This window comes from Euprymna scolopes, chromosome 27, assembly GCF_053919585.1.
Source record: "Euprymna scolopes isolate OS-2025 chromosome 27, ASM5391958v1, whole genome shotgun sequence".
In the NCBI taxonomy this organism is placed as follows: domain Eukaryota; kingdom Metazoa; phylum Mollusca; class Cephalopoda; order Sepiida; family Sepiolidae; genus Euprymna; species Euprymna scolopes.
In genome coordinates this window covers 78,502,358-78,521,513 of record NC_136508.1, presented here as the reverse complement: position 1 = coordinate 78,521,513, position 19,156 = coordinate 78,502,358, and the positions used below count along the sequence as shown (strand labels likewise).

The window sequence follows — 19,156 nt, the reverse complement described above, 5'->3', positions numbered from 1 at the left end:
TTAAAGCAGGGTGTAGCCGATTAGCTCAGAGAGAGTACTATAAAAGACACGATCGCATGGGGCTTCGGGTATACTAGGAGATTTGTAAGAAGGTTGGGTTGAAGTGTGCTGGAAAGTGGTTCGAGGAGATGCTTGATGAAGTGAGAACAAAGTGAGGATGGCAATGTAGACGTATGGTAGGACAAAAATGTCATGACGACCAAGCAATTGAAACATAATTATCCAGATTTGGTCGTCATTGACAAGGTCTCAAAAAGTGACAAATTATAGACTTCTCAGGATCCTGGGACAGGAACATGAAAGAGAAGATGAATGAGAAGTGGAGCAAGGAGATAAGGAGTGTACACGAGGGTAAAACACAAATAATCCTGGTTGTAGTTGGTATGCTAGGTGTAGTATCAAGTCGTCTGGAAGGACATTTGAAAAAATTACAAATCCTCAATGTTTTGGGTGGCCTTCAGACCTCTGCTATTGTAGGTACCACCAATATCCTTAGGAAAACCCTTGATCTTTGAAGCTCCTGGTTTGGAGCCGGGATTGAGAGAAAGTTTTCTGAGAATGAATCTTATCTCTTTTCAGGGAGATGTTGGTAAACAAAATCAAAATTATTATTATTAAACAAGGAATCATTTCGAGTTAAAATTCGAGTTTCATTTTAAATGAACACAAAATCAGATCAAATTTGGTGGCCATTTTGTTTTGATTTAGCTTATCCACATAATGCTGACACATTTCAAGTGTACTTTTCTCAATGATTCCTATCGTTTTAAAACTGTTCATCTGTGTCTACTCTTTTCGTTGTACAGCCGATCATCATCTCAACGATCTTCTCTGCAACAAATATATAAGGAAAACAACAAAACTACTGTTAATGCTGTTGTATTGTAAAATACAAGATCTCCATCGACCTTATAATAACAACATAAACAAAACACAATTCGCATCAGATATCAGGAGCAGCCAATGATAACAACGGCGACACATAAGTGAAAATGGCGCCGACCAGAGTTTTTACTTCAACATTCAATTGACTACTAATGACACATTAAGTTGTCAGAAACTATGCTTGTTGTATCCATTCTTCCGCTACAATATACAGTTCATTATAACAAAGAATTATCGGGCAAAACTCATTATCCAAGGAAATAGATACACTAAGAGAGAGAAGCTCAGAAAAGTTTGACAGATCAGATACAGAAATATGTGGTAAAATATCTATAAGAGAACTACAAGTGATAAACTTAATCTAAATTCTTTCACAGACACCCCAGATTTAAATGGAAACAACAAAACATAATCAAGACAGTAAAACCCAACAGCAAACAAAATATCTCCTCCGATTGCAGTGCAAACCTTAGCTTCAAACTACACCCCCCCTGCCATATATAAAGGCTGCGACATCAGCTGTCACTAGCAGTCTGGTAATGGAGGCTGTCTAATGTCTCACATGGATTTCCCTTTCTCTCTTTCCTAACAACAACAGCAGCTAACGCGGAGGTCCTTGTCCTTTCCCTCTCTGGCAGTGGCACCAACAGCTAATACTGACATCTTCACCCTTTCCTTTTCTGGCAACAATATGAGCAACTACCACGAAAACCTTCGCCCTTTCTTTCTTATAGCAGTAGAAGTCGGTCGCTCAACATCGGCAACAAGCATCTTTCTTGCTACCATACGCTATTTTTGTTATTGTGACGGTCATTATAAGGTATTGAGATACAATACCTTATAACACACAAATATAACAATTGGAGTCATTCATGTATCGGAACTCACAATGCAACAACGCTAAACATTTTTTTCTTACGTTCTTCCATGACTGTGATCTTTATAAACTGTCGTTTTTTGGCCAGGAAAATCTTAAGGGAAAAAATTTAATGATCGACTTATGCTCTTGACTTGTTAGGTCACATTAACTTTAGGAAAATTTTAAACGAATGCTGCTTGGAATTATTTCCAAAATGCATTATTATTGTATAAAACGTTGCTAAATATTACTATTGGCAACATAAAAACGTTTGCCACGTATGCACTAGTCTGTAGGTGCAACCTTTTTGGTTTTCAGTTGGGACATTTGGAGAGTGCTTAGCAGGGGCAGACAAATGCACTAGCAGGCTCAAATGGAAAATCTCACAACAATACATTTGTGCATTTTTTTTTTTTGTTTTAAAATAGATATAAGAAAATTATAATAATACTAAATACAATTTTTTTAAACACAAATTAGAGATTTAAGAAAATGTTGTTTTTTTTTTGTAAGAAAGCCAAAATTTTGAAATTTTTTAATGCATGGGCTGTTGAGAAATTTTTTGTTTATTGAATTAAAATAAATACAAGGAATTTATAAACATAAGTATTTATTTGCTTCCCCACAAAAGCAAAATGTGACACAAGGTCGTTTTTATTAATTCATTTTATTCCAGACTGTTATCCTCATCTTTATTTTGGTTGTTGTTTCACGACGTTTCATTCAACTATTCCTCTGGCCTTTGTCAGGTGGTAACCGTGACGGAATAGGAACTCCGAACTGCATCCTCAGCAATTACTGCCGTCCATAGTTGTTGTCGTCTCACCACGTTTTTTGCCAAGTAAGCCTCTGGCCGGCTTTGGGTAGGATTGAAACTGCTATCTTCAAACAATGCTCACCTGGAACTGTAGAGATTGAACATCTCTAGCCACAGCACCACGGGCCCAGAAAGGTAATCAAGGTTGGATTTTTCGGTTTCATAAATCCACATTTATTTTATTATCTGATCTTTCATGGTCGGGTCCGTACCGAATGGTATATATATTTCAATATAAAATTCCAATTAAATAATATATATAGCATTCGGTATCGACCATGATTAAATAAATCAATGAAAACCTTTTAAGCATGTGCTTTCAGAGAGCAGTCATTAAAAAATGAAAAGATAAATACAAAACAGTTTACACAGGATCCACGTTCTTCGTGAAGTACCCCAGTGTGTCCCAATTGGGAAGATGGATTTTTCTTTCATTGAAAACCAACCTTGTATCTAAATTTGTCTTCATGCGGAGGTTAGTAAATAAAGAAAAATGGGTACTTGTACAGTTTAATCAAGACATTAAAAAATTAAAATATTGAAAAAATGTTATATTGTACGTATCCGTTTTGAACGGTAATTTAAAAAAAAAATTCACTTAATTTGATCGAGTAGTTTTTTTTTTTTTTTTTTTTTTTGTTTTACAGCAGGAAAAACACGTTTTTATGACAGCAAGCTGAAGGTAGCCATGTTTGGATTTTTAGAACACGCCACTGGAAGATAACTTAGTCTAAAGCGCCGATATTCTCCTCCCCATCTTAAATAATAGCTTTCCATCTTAAAAATTGAAATATGGCTACCTTTTGATCGGTATCATAACAAATTGTAAAAAAAAAAAAAAAAAAACTACTTGATCAAATTAAGTGATTTTTTTTCCAGAGAACTTCATTCCATAACGGATACGAACAATATAACTTTTTTTTTCGATATTTTCAAGTACCGAAAAATGTTTGAATTGAAATGAATTCTTGTAAAGATATCAATTCTTATAGAACCTGTTTTGAGTTAAAAACAGAAAAACAAAAAAATTAGACACTAAACCTAAACATTGGGTTTTAATTTAGAGTTCGAAAAAAAAAAAAAGTTGAAAAAAAAATCTAAAAACAAAAAGGAAGAGAAAAAGTAGCTTTCAAATAGTAAACTGCCATTTCCGGGACTGATGAAAGATTATCCACGGGTTCTCATTCTTTAGAAGTGTAATAAAAAGCATTGACAGTTTTCAGCAATCAGCGCCGTGTTTTTGATACAACCTACAGTCGAAAAGTCAAACCGGAATCATTACGGTTTCGTTTCGTTAACAACGGTGTTAAAAGGAGAAAAACAGGCTTTCAATTTAAATCTTTTCACAGCATTTTGATTTAATATTTTTTCTTCATTAATGATACACTATTTTTTTTGTTGTTGTTTGAAGAGAAACGTGGCGTTACTCTAACAGTTTACATCTAAATATTTTTTGAGATTAACAAGGTTTTCGTTTTGATTTACTCCACGTGTTTAAGAACTTCAGCTTTTTAAATCCGCGGCGCAGAGCCATCGTTTTTGAGTGATGATTTCTGAAATTTTAGCAATTTATCTGCATCAGGTAAGTCAATTCGACTTTATTCATTTCTTTGCTAACATTTTAAAGATATGTCCATGTTAATAGATTTTTAAAAATAAATAAATAAAACGGTAAATTTTCCTTAACATTTCGGAGTTGAAATTTATTGCAAGGATTTAAATACAATTTTTAAGAAAGAAGAAAACAAACCTGGGAGATTTAGCAGAGACTCCAACAAACGAAAAATAAAAAAAAAAGGGGGAGGTAAAAAATTCAAATACATAATAAATGTTACTAAAATCCAGATAAGTTACTCTTCTACCTACCTTATAAGTTTTGTGTGTTTTATTTTAAAGCTTTTATTCTGTTCATAAAAACAAGCCATGATTGTTGGTTTAACTTACCAACTCGGCACTGCTTGTTTTTTCGAACCGAATAAAAACTTTAAAATACGTTAAAACACAAAACTTATCCAGGTAAATAGAAGAATAACTTATCTTGCCTTTGGTAACATGTATTTGTTATATATTTTAATTCTTTACCTTTTTTTTTTCGTTTGTTGTCTTCTCTACTAAATCCCCCACGTATTTTAAAGCATCTATTTAATTCGAAACACTGCCTGCCTAGTTCAAGTTGGTATGTTAGAACAAGACTGCCGGCATCGCGAGGCTGCCCCCCCTCCCCTTTCTAAACTTTCACAAAAAACACTTGACTAGCTACAATCCCTATCAACAATTTCTCATATGTGCCTAAATCTAAACGCAGATTCCATGAACAAAGCTTCTTTCCTAAAACTGCCTGCCTGTGGAACATTGTTCCACTGGCCTACTTCCCAGCCGATTACAATATGTAACCTTCAAGTCCAATGTGGGTTTGTATTACTATACACATAGATTCGAAAAAGTTGTCAAAAATCAAATATATAACAAATAAATGTTTTGATAGGCAAGATCAGTTACTTTTCTACCTAACTGGATAAGTTTTTAGTGTTTTTATTTAATGTAACATATTTATTCAGCTAAAAAAAAAACAAACAATGTTTACTGATATATTTGCAAATGGCGGGGCAACGGGGGGGGGGCAGTGCGGGTTGCGGGGCACTCTGGTGAACACGGTAAGTTTTGGAGAATTAGTTAAAACTAAAATAAATACTGTTAGATACCGTAACAAAACATAGGCTGACATATATTCGGTAGGTTTTTAACAGTATTTTGTGTATTTTTTAGTTTTAACTCATTTTCCCAAACTTACCGTGTGCCCCGCCCCGCCATTTACAATTTTCAAATACATCGGTAAACATTGTATGTTTTATGTTTTTTGAACTGAATAAACATGTTACATTAAATAAAAATACTAAAAACTTATCCAGTTTGGTAGAAAAGTAACTTATCTTGCCTTTGATAACATTTATTGGTTATATATTTGTTTTTTGACAACTTTTTCGAATTTGTGTTTAGTAATACAACCCCACCCCCTTTTTTTTTCGTTTAACTTTTTTTTTATTTAAGATGACGAGTGATGCTTATTATGGGTCTATGCTGAAATATAATGTTATTATTTAGAAACCCATTCTTAACATGAAGAGGATAGGGTATTTGGTAACTATTCTATACTTTCATTTAACAATTTAATAAAGTAAAACTTGAATTTTACTTGAAAATACACGGTGGAACGATTAAATTGTCGTCCTAAAAAACAACACTACAGCTTTATTTTTAAACTTTTATTTAAAAAAAATCAATTCAGGTAACTTGATTATGTAGTAGAGCTGACATCTATTCAATGTAGCCACCTTCGGCCTCAATCATCGTCTTGTACGGGTCCGAAACTGGGAGCATGCCTTTTTCACAGGCGCTAGCGGAGCTTAGCGAATACTCGGCAGATGGCAGTGATCAGGCTGGCTTTGGTGTTGTGAGAGGTCATGGTGGTGATGTTCTTGACATATGATCAAACAAAGTAGTCCAGCGGGTTCAGATCGAGGGAGGAGAGGGGAGAGCTAGTAAGAGAAAGGTACAAAGTCTTAACACTCCTTCTGAAGCCAAGCCTGGCTCTCTTTGGACTTGTGGGCCAGCCCAAGTCTTGTTGCCACACCCAGAGTTTACCAGCAGCCTCCTGATTGCACCAGGGAATCACCATGCTCTTCAGCACGTCATAGTATATTTTGTTGTCGACTTTTAAGATGACTTCAAAGATGTGAGGTGGCATAATGTGACCCTCACTTGAAACCACACCAAAGACCGTAATCGTGGTGGGAAACTCTGTTGAGCTGTGCCCTCAAGGGTTGAACCGTCCGGATTTGCATTTTGAGGGTGCTGGCATTAATCCTGCTGCCATAACTTGGATCGGTAGAGAGCATGAGTTGTACAGCGGCGCATCTCTGATCTTGCTCTTTGAACATTATATCACTTTCAGACATGATAGATCACTCTAGGGATTGGTACAGAACTGGCCAACTAGTAGATAGTCTTCAGCAAAAAAAACTGGTTTTCATCAAACGGAATCGTGTCGTCTTTCCTAGGGCGACAATCTTCTCATTCCACTTTGTAAGATTCAATCCTTACTACAAGCAATAATAACTAAGAGTAACATAGAAATCAACATTTTTTTTATGAAAATCGCTCCAGACAAGGCATAAAACCACTTCATGTAAAGAGCTAAAAATATACTACTCAATGCCAATGGTATGTGTTAGATGTGTTGATTTCCATTTAAAAAACAGTAATTCTTTCCTCTTTGTCAGAATCATCGCTCCTGGAATGTGAGGACTAAAGGGCAAAATAAGGGAAGAGGGTGTTGCGAGGCTGTCGAAATTAAATCCAAGTTCCACAAGAATTGCATGAGTAGGGAAATCCCCTTATCCTTGGGCAATTCGCCTCTTTGTGCAAACCCAAGCAGTTTTTAGTTAAATCAAGCTCTCCTGCTCATTTAAGTCTTGAACTGAAAGATTTGAACATAGAGCAATTCTTCGCTCTATGTTCAATTTTATTGCACAGTTTACCGGATTTATTATTTACAGAAAGGGTGTTTTTATTTGAGAGAATTTCTTTCCTTTGTTTTAAGGATTTCCTAAAAGCCTTCTTGTCCCCCACCTTGACATTTATCAGAAGAAATGGCAAATAATTTTGATGCATGATTTTCTTGCTCTTTTGGGCAAGGTGCAGCCATATTGTATTCGACAATTTCTTGCACATTCTCTACTACAGTTCTGAGTTAAGAATATTTCTTCCTGCTTTGGGACATTAATTCCCTTTCTAATCTCTGCAAGAATCCTTTTAAATATCACGTGAGCAATTAACTGCTCTGAAAATGAACCTTTGAAAAAAAATCTCCATTGAAGAAACAGTCTAGTTCGGTCAATTTTTTTTTTTTACATAGGCATCACCACTTACCAAGGCCCAGAGGCCACTGAAGGATAAGGATTAAAGAGTGCACAGTAGTCAATTAGACAATATAGTAATCGTTAGTTATGGAAATTCGGCTCATCAAGAACTTGTTTACGTTGGACTTGAGGACCGCCATATTATAGTCAGCTGGAAAGCAAGAAAACGGAAGAGAGTTCCACAGGCGTGCAGTTCTAAGAAAGAAGCTTTGTTCATGGGATCTACTTTAGGTTTAGGTACAGATAAAGAGTGGGGGGAATTATTGATAATGTGTACAGCTTGACGAGTGTTTCTTGGATTGAAGCTCAGTCGAGCACTTGCCATGAAAATAACGATAAAACAAACTCGCAACATCTCTTCTGTGAGAAAGAAGTTGCAGAGAAGAGAAAAGGACATCTCTATTTTGAACTCTATCAAATTAACTTTGCTGTGTTCAATATAAATTCTCAATTGGTCTAAGTTTGCAAAGGGGTTGGTGCAATGAAGGATTACTTCAAATATTCTGTCTCTTATATCACCAGGATTCAAGAATTTGTCGCAGAGGACATTCAAAGCCTTTTCAAAGTTAATGTTCAAACTTTGAGATAAGTTTGAAGGTTTTCTCACCCAGCTTGGATTTTAATACAAATAATTTGTCAGCTGGTTTTTTCTAAAAAAGAAATCCAAAACATTTCAGAAAAAAAGTTCTGAATTCAAATTTGTTCAAGAAGGATTTTTCCCCAAGAACAAGGCATTCGACTTCCAAAATCACCGTTGGAGATTTTTTAACGTGCTGTTCTCTTATTTCCCAGTTTGAAACTTGCTCATCGAACTTAGCAATATTCTCTTGTACGCCCCGGCGAATGCCAACTTTTCCTGACAGATTGCAACACGCTCGTTAACCATACATTTAGTCAATATGTGGTCTACCACACCTTCAGTCTGATTGCCATCTTTGAATATAAGCACTTATTGCCGATTGAGACACATCAGCTTAGTTTATTTTTGTGACAGTCTCTTTGATTCCAGCATCCTCTTGGGGTTTTTTCTAGAAAGAACCATTTTGAACTAAATCTTAACCTAGAAGCCAATATCAATTGGTTATATAATATAAAAATTCAACCTCTGATTATCAAGTACAAACCAATGCAAATTATCAGAAATGCATCATAACAATTTTAATTTTAATTGTTTAGAAACTCCATTAATGACATAATTTAAAATATTTATATTTTTTCTTTTATGAATTTAAGAGCGACAATTTCAAATATTAATTTTTAAATAAAAGTAATTCAAATGTTTTTCTTTTCTATAAAGGCAAAGTTTTAAACATCAAACAACCTTCTCAAACTTGAAGATTATTTTTTAAATAGTTTTATTAGTTATTTTAGATGTTGAATTTGTTCAATATCTCCTTTTCTAGATTTTAATCTTTTTTCAACACCATTTATCCTTTAAATATTCAAGCATTGAACAAAGCTTTTATATATATGTATATATATATATATATATATATATATATATATATATTGGTCCCCCAATTTATCGGAGAGGGACCTATGTTTTCAGTGGCGTCCATTAGTTTTTCCTGAAATTTTGCCACGAATTGTATTTAATGTGCACAGTAAAAAAAAAAAATTTTCCCGAAAATTCCCGTTGCGTCCCCAGGGTCTCAAAAGGGTTATAAAAAAAATACCCAAAATGGCCAAAAATGACACGTTTTGCCCCTTAACTTTTGATCCATCCATTAGATTTTTCTGAAACTTGGCCAAAATATGGAGCCCAATGTTCTTAATAAATCCAGTATTGGTGAACCTGGCAAAATTCTGGTTCGCGTCCCTGCGGACCTTTTGTGCTAAAAACGCCTCATTTTGTGGCTATTTTTTCATATTTCTCAACAAAAACTTGATATGTATGACTATATAGTGGTTTTTCACGGTGGTCAACTCAAATATACATGTTAAGGCCTGAAACTGCACAGTTTTCCATTTACACTAAGATTTGGCATCCCCAGGGGTTTAAAAGAGGTAAAAAATGCCCCATTCAGTGGGCAAAAATTACTTTTTTTTTGCCCTATAGCATTTGATCCATCCATTAGATTTTCCTGAAACTTGGTCAAAATGTGGAGGCCATTGTTCTTAATATAAATTCAGTATGGGTGACCCCGCTAATATTCTGGTTAGCGTCCCTCTGGGACTTTTAGGGCTAAAATATATGCCTCTTTGGAGCTCTTTTTTCATATTACTCAAAAACTTAATATTTATGTCTATATAGTGGTTTTCCATGATACTGAATTCAAATATACATGTGTTAAAGCGTGAAATTGCACCGTTTGTCCATTTTCACGGGGAGCTCAAAAATTGCAAAAAATGACACTTTTTTTTGCCCCATGCATTAGATTTTTCTGAAACTTGGCGAAAATGTGAAGGCAACGTTGGCCCTTCATACTTCTCACATTCATCATTTCTTCACTATTTTTTGTGGCGTCATCTCACATGCAGCACCAGAGGGGGACCACACACGTGCAGCCTGTTTTTTTAATGATTCCGAATTAATGAGATAGGCAGAAAAACAATCTTGCATGCAGAAACAAAAATCATTTCTGTAAAAATCTATAGAAAAATGTCATTCCTGCCAAAATTTACTTATGTGAAGAATTAATTTCACAGAGATAAGACTTTTGAAGACAAAATTTACAAAGCTAGAACACCCACCTTGAAGCATCTCTTGATTCAGTCAGTGTTGCAGAAACGATGTGTTTCTGCGTGCTTCATAGTTGTTAGTGGCATTCTGAGTAATCTACCTTTACTGAGGCAATTTAGTAGAATACCATATTTTGGGGTAATCGCGCCAACTAAAAAGAAAGTGCTTTTTATATGCATGGTTGCCAAAGGAGCACTTTTAACTAGTTGGTGCAATTACCCCAAAGTATGGTAGCAATTATACATATCGCCACAAAGTTGAAAAGTTCAATATAGTTCATGATAAGAATTAAACCGAAATGGTACTGCCTTCATTAGATTCCTCAACTGGGAATTAATTCAAGCTTCCTGCAAAGGGGATTCAACCACAGAAACTTGAGTTTCCATAAATGCTATATGTAGGGAAAGGTGGGAAATTTTCCTTTGATTAGAGGCGCGTATTGCACATCTATTCATTTAAACTGGAAACTGATTTTGGCGTGCCTTTTTAAAAAAATGAAACAGTATCACGCATGCATTGTGCTGATACTCTATTATTTATTTTATTTTTAATATTTTAATTTATTTTCTTGTATTTATAAGCAATTCTCATTTTGTATAATTTTTTAATTTATTTTCTGAGATCTTATTAAAATGGTTGATGTTTAAATTCCTTTATTTAAAGTTACATGCATTTTAGAGAGTGAGGAAAAAATCTTAAGAAAATAAGTTAACTTCAAGGGAATCTTCATTTAACTTCTATATCCAACTGAACACCCATCTCCGAATTGAACAGGCCTTTCTTTAGTAAGTGTATTATAATAAATCTGAAAATCAGTTTATTTTATTAATGTACAAGTTAAGGGATGTCATTCACACTGGTGAGTTGTCCAGGTAGCTGCATGCATGATAGATCTCAACCAACACCTCCAAGAGGGCCGACTGCAGAGCTTCTTTTTGCAACAGTTCTTTCCAAGACAATTTAGGTCAGCCTCTTTCAAATCTTGTGCTATGGCTCTTGCATTCCACATGTCCATACTAATGAAATGTGCTTTACTATTCATGTGCGATAAATTAAGGCACGACAGCTGTACGACAAGGCACAGCTGGCTCCTGCTGATTCTTTATTCGTGTGATATTTAAGCACATCATTTGAGCAACTTGTGACACTGGACAACTAAGCACAATCATTGATTCTATATTCAAGCAATCATGGCACATAAATAATAAAATGAAACACTATTGCCACATCTGTGCATGGGGCTGCTCAGAGCACCATACTGCTTTGACATTGTTTAAAACCAGCTTTGAAACCTAGTAGGTGATGCCCTTTTCTCTTCCCTGCAACCTTTTTCCCACAGAATATACGTTGTGAATCTGTCTCTACTCTATAGTTATTTTCATGGCAAGTGCTCATCTGAGCTCCAATCTATGGTCCCCCCGCCTTGCAAACCTTTCGTCAAAAAAAAAAAGCACTTGACTAGTTACAACCACTATCAGTAATTTTCACCACTCTCTATCTGTGCTTAAATCTAAATGCAGATTCCATGAACAAAGCTTCTTTCCTGTTCCCTTCAAGTCCAATGTAAACAAGTTCTTGTTGAGTTAATTCCAATTCTATCCAATCTACACCATTATTACATGTCCAACTTACATTAATTAACCCTTATCCTTGAGTGGCTTTCAGGCTTTGATAATTGGTGACTCATTTGTTAAAAAAATCTAAGTCTCAATATCCAACGATAAAAATTAGGGCATCAAGTTTCTTTTTGGCAAAAATGAACTCTGAATTTTTTTTGTTTTGTTTTATTTTTGTGGACAGACTAACAAATGTGCAAAAAAATGAAATTAGATTGGTTTTCACAATTTTCTGGGATTCTTATATTAAGAACAAGAAGCAAAAACACAAAAACAAACTCTGGCTATAAAAAAAACAAAAACATTTACTCTTATAAAATAGTAAACAAATATTTATATTTAAGGGAACATTTTTCTTTTCTTTTTATGTCCGCTATATATGAACGATGCTCAGAAAGAAGATCGCCAAATGATCTTCATTGTTGCATACAACCTTCCGATGTGAAATAGCAATTTGGTTCAATCGGATCGATGGCTTGTGAAAAACTTCATTGTTTGAGGTTTGATAACAACATGAGTGTACATAGTCCCAGCAGTGCTGTGGCTCAACGAACTACTTCAGTTAACTTACGATACAATGAATGTGGTCAGCTACCTTTTCAAACTCTAACATATACAAATGAAACGTCAATTACTCAACTACAGAGTAATTGGAAAATAACTCCCTATATGTGAAATATATATATACATATTTCACATATAGGGAGTTATTTTCCGATTAATGAAATATAATTCGTACAAAAAATGGATACGATTATAACAGTAGAACGAGAATGATGAAACTTCCCTTTTACTATTTTCTTTTCGTTTTTACATTCCATGAACAAAATATTTGATGATGGGGAAAAAATGCTGTTTTCTGAGTCAACTGCTCTTTTGAGTTGGTTATATGTGGATATTTTAAATCCCCCCTCATCACTATTAATCTGTCACTCTATCCATCTCATTAACCCTAATCTTTGAGTGGGTTTTAGCTTTAATAAGTGTTAACTCATGAGTAAAAAAAAGAACAGTTGCTTGTGAAATCAGTTGATGCGGTTCCCAGGCATCTTGAAAAGATAGTGTTGAATGCTAACACCCATATTGAATTCTAACTAAAACCTCATGTTATTATTATATTTCTTGTAAGAATTATATTCAGTAATAAATTTAAATTACTAGCACTTAATAATTTGGAATTAATTTCTCACACCCAGACCCTTACATAGCATTGGTATACCTCCAATCGCTGCTTGTTTTTACATCTGAGTAAGTTTATGTCTCCATTCTACGATAAACTGGAAGTCATTTTCTAAGGCTTCAGACATTGTCTTTCTTGAAATTAAAAAAAAAAAATGCATCTTAAGAAAAGTCAGAGGTTACATCATCCAAAACATGAATTAGCATTACAAGACGATTGTTATTTTTTAGATAATTATTTTATCAACTTGCATGAAAATAGCTATGTAAAAGATGCTTAAAACCGTTTGAATTATGCAAATATCATCAGTAGTTCAAAAGGTATTAGAATTTAAGTGCCAAAATTTAGGCTTTTCCGTGGACGTTTTGGCCAAGTAAGCTTCTGGTCGGCTTTGAGTAGGATTGAAACTGCTATCTTCAGACAATTAAAACGTAGTGAGATGACAACAACTATGGATGGCAGTAATTGCTGAGAATGCAGTTAGGAGATTTGGAGTTCCTATCCTGTCGCGGTTACCACCTGACGAAGGCCAGAGGAATAGTTGACCGAAACATCATGAAATAAAAACTAAGAATGATGAGGATAATAGTCCGCAATAAATAAATTAATAAATAATACTCATCTCAATAATGAATTCCAGTTTAAATAATAATATCTGAATCAACTTTGTCAAGCTAAAAGCTCTTATCTAATTTTTTAAAGTAAATATTAACATTTTTATGGAAAAATATTTTGAGAGTAATGTAGTTTAAAAATATATGCTTGTATTTTCGTTTAAGTGACATATATAGTGTTATGCTAAAATCATTCCTTTCAACTGTTAACATAATTGGAGTGCTAAAAGTAAACTAAGTCCAAAAAAGTATTGAGTATGATTCGTGTAACGTTTTGGCCGATGTAACCTCTGACCTTCTTTAAGTGTATTGTGTCAAACCGCAATAATAATAATAAACCGGATAAAAGACTAAATAACATTCGATTGTAATTAACACTCTTCTAAAGGTTGAAGGCTCAATCCTCTGTGCAAGGGATACAAAGAATGCAATTGCGAATTAAAATTTGGTCATGGCTGATGGAGCAAGAGCATGCTGCCTCCAAGGATTAAATAAAAAGTTCTGTTCAAAATTCTATGCAAATTCCTGAGTTTAACAGAAAGATTCCAAAGTTTGAAAAGATACACTTGAAGAAGGTCGTAGGTTACATTGGGTGAAACGTTGTTGAACAAACTCAAGATGAGAACAGTAATCTGTATAATGTAAATAATCCAAATTATCAATCCTCATCTCAAAAAATGCAGAAACAAGTTTTGTTTTGTTTTTAATTTTAAATGTATTACAAAAGAAAATCAGTACCTAATTTTATGTACTTTTTTATCAATTTCAGGTTCATTCAGATAATTGGTGGATTGTTTAAATTCTCTATCAGAAAATTTCTTGGACAAGATCAGACGGCAAATATTGAAACAATTTAAATAAAACAAAAAATGGATCTGGATTCATCTGTTAAGAAACGACGGACTAAAGATGAAGATCATGAAAGAAGATCTTCATCTGAAGAACGGCATCACAAAAGGAAAGAGAAGAAACGGCATCGGCATGAGAAAGAGCGAAACAAAGACGACCATTCTGGTAGCGATGAACACAACACGATAAAAAAATCCAAAAAGAAGAAGAAGAAGCGAGAAAAAGAGCGAACTCCTGAGTCTGGCCATAAGAGAGATGACGCCTCCTCCGCAGAGGATGACAATGAGGAGCGAGCAAAAAAGAAGAAGAAAAAGAGGCGGAGAAGAGAAAGTGAGGAGGAAGAGGAGGATAGAGATGGTAATAAACACAGGAAGTCTCGAAAGGGGTCCGATTATGGATCAAGCGCGGAAGAATCCGGTTCAAAAGACACGGAAAGATATTCATCAAAAAAGAAGAAGAAGAAAGAACGACGGTATTCGTCCAATTCATCTGAGGGCGGAGAAACCCGACATAAGCATCGCTCAAAGAAGGATAGGGAAAAACGATACAAAGATGACTGCTCACCGAAAAACAGTCATAGTAGTTCTCGCGAGTCTTCCAGGAAAGATCCGGAAGTGAGTGAGAAGACACCTACTGGCAATATGGGACAGTGGTCAGGTGCTTCTTTGGGCAGTACTGACCGTCAAGAAAAGTTCTTTCGGCTTCTTGGGGGTAAGAAGAAGGAGAGTCCATCATCTGGGAAATCGGGATTATTTAGCCGTAAGCCGACATCGGGTTTGAACGTAGTAAATGCAATGAGCAGAAAAGACGAATCTGATATGAACACAAAACTCGAGGAGCAATACACGTCTGCTTTGAATATGAAACTCGCAGGACAAGTGGGTATGGGTCTTGGTTTTCAAAAATCATACGAAACCGGAGACAATTTTTACATTAATAAGGAAAGTAGAAATTCAAAAACCTTTGACGAATAAATAAAAATGTACTAAAATGTCCGTCTTTATTTGTGCATCATACGTTGTAAGAGTTAAACGAAAATATTTGCATTATTTTTTTGTAACAATCATGCAACCAGGAAATTTAAAATATATATATATATATATATATATATGCAAATAAATTTTACCAAATGCAAGAAAATTTGATTTTCTACAGATCTGCACAGTTTTAAAATTCAGAAACTTTTTGTAATTTATTTTTTATTTCAGAATTTGTTTTTGATCCTCATATGCCTTAAAAATGGGAACAGCTAGGCACATGGGCCCATAATCTTTGAGATATTGCATTTTAAGTAAAAACACTATCACATGATAATTTGTAATGTTAAAATTAGTAAAAAATTGTAAAAAAACTGATTGAGTAGAAGATATGCTTAAACTGCTTTTTGCAAACACATTGTTAATTCTTGAACCACCGTTTTCTAATTTGAAATAGCAAAAGGTGTGTGAAAACAAGGGAACTAAATCAGTTGTCATATTGACTGCAATAAAAGAAATGGATAAAACTATTATTCAATCATTTTTTTTTTTTCTTATAATTATTTTTCTACTTTATCATTCTTTGGAATTTTAACTAATTTCAACATGACACATAATTAAATAATATTTTTACTTAAAATGAAGGGTTTTTTGTACTCAATTATAATGTGCAAGCACCAAGACTTTAAAACAATTTCAGTAAGTTCAAAATCAATAGAGAATAAACTTTTAAAACATTTAGTAGCGGTAATTATAATATTTAAAAAATTTTTATTTCTTTGCTGTTAACTATAATACAGAAACTGAAAACATGATGGTAGCCATATTGCATTTATACTGGTTGAAATGGCAAGTAAATCTTACAATAAAAAAAAAGTTTCAGAAATTTAAACCTATCCAGGTTGGTAGATAATTAAGTTTTCTTGCATTTGGTAAAAGTTGTTTTTTTTTGTTTTTTTTCGATGTCTCTGCTGTTAATTATACTGCATGATTGCTTTTTTCTTCTTTAAATAACTGTAAAATTAAGAACTTGAATCATAATGTTAAAAATGTAATTTTAATCATTATCTATAGAGAACCTTTTAGAATGTCAATATTTCATTGCCAACTCAGTCTCTGCATTCTTTATTAATGTTGGACTTTATTGATCTGACAAGAGGAAATCCGTAAAAAAAATTCAAGCAGGGCCCTATGGACAAATTTATCTATAGTTGACCTTTGACAACTAAATATTTTTTTTACGAGCTAAATAGAAAAGTTACTGGCCAAACCCACATGATTTTTAGAATATGAGATTTTCATTTTGTAACAAGTATGTACATCAAAGATTTTTCTGTTTTTTTTTTTTAATAATTGTAATTCTAAATATACAACAAATTTTATGTTGATACTTGAAGGTATAAACATTCTAATTTCTTCAGATATTTAAAAAAAAAAAAAAAAAAAAAGTATATTATTCTTTTAAACTTTTCTTGTTTAAATAATTTAACTTTTTGTTTTATTAAAAAAATAAAAAGTTGAAAAGATATTTTTCACTCAGTACTGAGCTTCGGAAGATTGTCAGTGAAAGAAACACAATCGCCAAAAGATAAGCATTTCATTATTTCTAGGCGCCACTTTGAAAAATCACTTGCAAATGCGACTGTTTCACTCGCAATGTAAGGCTTTAACTGCATCAACATGGTTATGAGAAGTTTGCGTCATGATTATAATCCAACAAAGTCGTAAATGCTGTTGCTAGTGTTAATAATGCTTCGGCTTCAAAACCTTTCTTGACCTAAAATGCATCAAACATTGATGTTATTGATATAAACATTTTGAAGCATAAAAGTTTTTCCTAAGATTACTGGATTCAGCATTCGAATAACCCAAAAAGAGTTGATTTTCTGTGACATAAAACAACCAAAGAAACAAATCCGCTTTACAACCAAAATCGTCTGAAAGTTTTGTTTGAAGCAATGCTATTTTACAAACAAATCCTACAGTGTGACAATAATCCAACAAAATAAAATAGTAAGATATTTTGAGGACGCTCTCGGCTAGTGTTTTCTTTAGTTTGTTTACTTTGTTTTTGTTTTTTTTTTTTTTTTTCTTCACCCCCCCCCCTCATCCCACCCAACAAGGTATATTATCACTTGGAACATAAAGGGTTACTACTTGGGATCGTGTCTAACAGGTGACTCTAGGGAGTTAGTGTGATGTCTGTTCACATTGCAGTCAGAAGCAGGAAACATGGAGGGAATTCCAAAGTCTAACAGTCCAAGTGAAGAAACTATTAGAGTAGAAGTTTTTCATCTATCTAGGGACCTCAAAAGTGCGGGAGTGGTATTTTGCTGCTTGGGGGAGGGGGGGCACAAGTACTAAGAGTTCATTAGAGCACATGTCATTAAAGTACTTTTAAAACAGATGCAACATTGCAGTGATGGAATAAAAGTTAGATTTGGGACTCTTTTTTGACCCTGTCTAAGAATGAAAGACCAATGGTAAGTGCAGCAATACAGATGTGCTAACAATACTCACATGTATGGGTTAATGATGGCTTTGTAGAGATAGAGGATACTCTCAAATGTGTCATTTTCTAATTTGCTATGCTTAGGACTGAAAACTAGTCATCATCGTCGGATGAAGGTTTTTGTAGAAAGCAATGTTGTTGGCATTGTATGTGCATTTATGTTTGTGTCTCCATTCTTACTGATGCTGTCAGATCAGGCCAGTCTGAAGATAATGGCTTCCAAACCCAAAATGCACCAAGCATTACTAATGATTACTATATTGTCCAATTTCTACTGTACACTCTTTAACCCTTATCCTTGAGTGGCCTCTTGGTCTTGATAATGTGATGCCTGTGTAAAAAAAAAAAAAGCATTGATGTTGTTGCTTTTGTTTTTCCTTTCCCTGTGCAAAACTCAATGTTCTGCAAAGCTAAAAACAATTTTTCTCTACAAAACAAACAAACTAAACACAATGAATAAATATTTGAAGATATAAAAAACTTGAAGCATAAAAGCTTTTACCAAAATGATTGAACCCGAAAATGGTTGATATGCTGTAAAACAACCAAACCAAACATGATGAATAAATATTTTAAGGTATAAAGAATTTGAAACATAAAAAAAATTTTGTAAAAATTACTGGATTCAGCATTAAATAATCCAAAAAGTGTTGATATGCCATGAATAAGAAAGTCTCTGAGCAGTGTTGACAGTAGTAGCTGCAGAGATGTTGATCTTTTCTTCTTTCTCTTTGTGGCTACAGTAAGTGAAGCAAAAGAACAACAATTAACTCCATTATTTCCTCTGTATAACCAATTTCCTTCATTCTATAATTAATAACCCATGAATTCTCTTCCATCATGTATTCAGCATTGTGTCAACTGTGGTACTTTTGCTGACTCATCAGTTGCCTAAATACTCTTTCAGAGTCGTGAAGTTGCTTTTATTTCTAGAAATAACAAAAAAATGAATTTTTTTGTTATTTTACCTAATAGCAAAGTGTGGTATTTGTTCTGATGCGACATGACATCTGTCTTCAATAAAGGAGAAATCCTTTTTGATTGCATCAATTTTAATTTTTGTACCAGTTCAGAGTGTTTCTTTTTGGGAACTTGATTTTCCCTACATTAAAAACCATCCTTGTGACTAACTCTGCCTGATGGGGAAGCAAGTAAATTAGAATTATAATCATGATGTACTGTCAGCAATATTATGATGGCACCATGTTTTGGGTTTTTTTGTTTTTTTTTTTTCATGGAAATCGC

The 19,156-nt window shown here is 34.0% G+C and overlaps 1 protein-coding gene across 1 annotated transcript; it reads left to right on the top strand.

Moving 5' to 3' along the window:
- The first annotated feature begins 3,199 nt into the window (after nucleotides 1-3,199).
- LOC145248930 (uncharacterized) lies at nucleotides 3,200-15,413 on the top strand. The gene is made up of 2 exons (XM_080110722.1): nucleotides 3,200-4,143; nucleotides 14,343-15,413. The coding sequence occupies exon 2, from the start codon at nucleotides 14,443-14,445 to the stop codon at nucleotides 15,394-15,396; it is 954 nt and encodes a 317-aa protein (XP_079966848.1). The 5' UTR covers nucleotides 3,200-4,143; nucleotides 14,343-14,442; the 3' UTR covers nucleotides 15,397-15,413.
- Nucleotides 15,414-19,156: the final 3,743 nt, after the last annotated feature.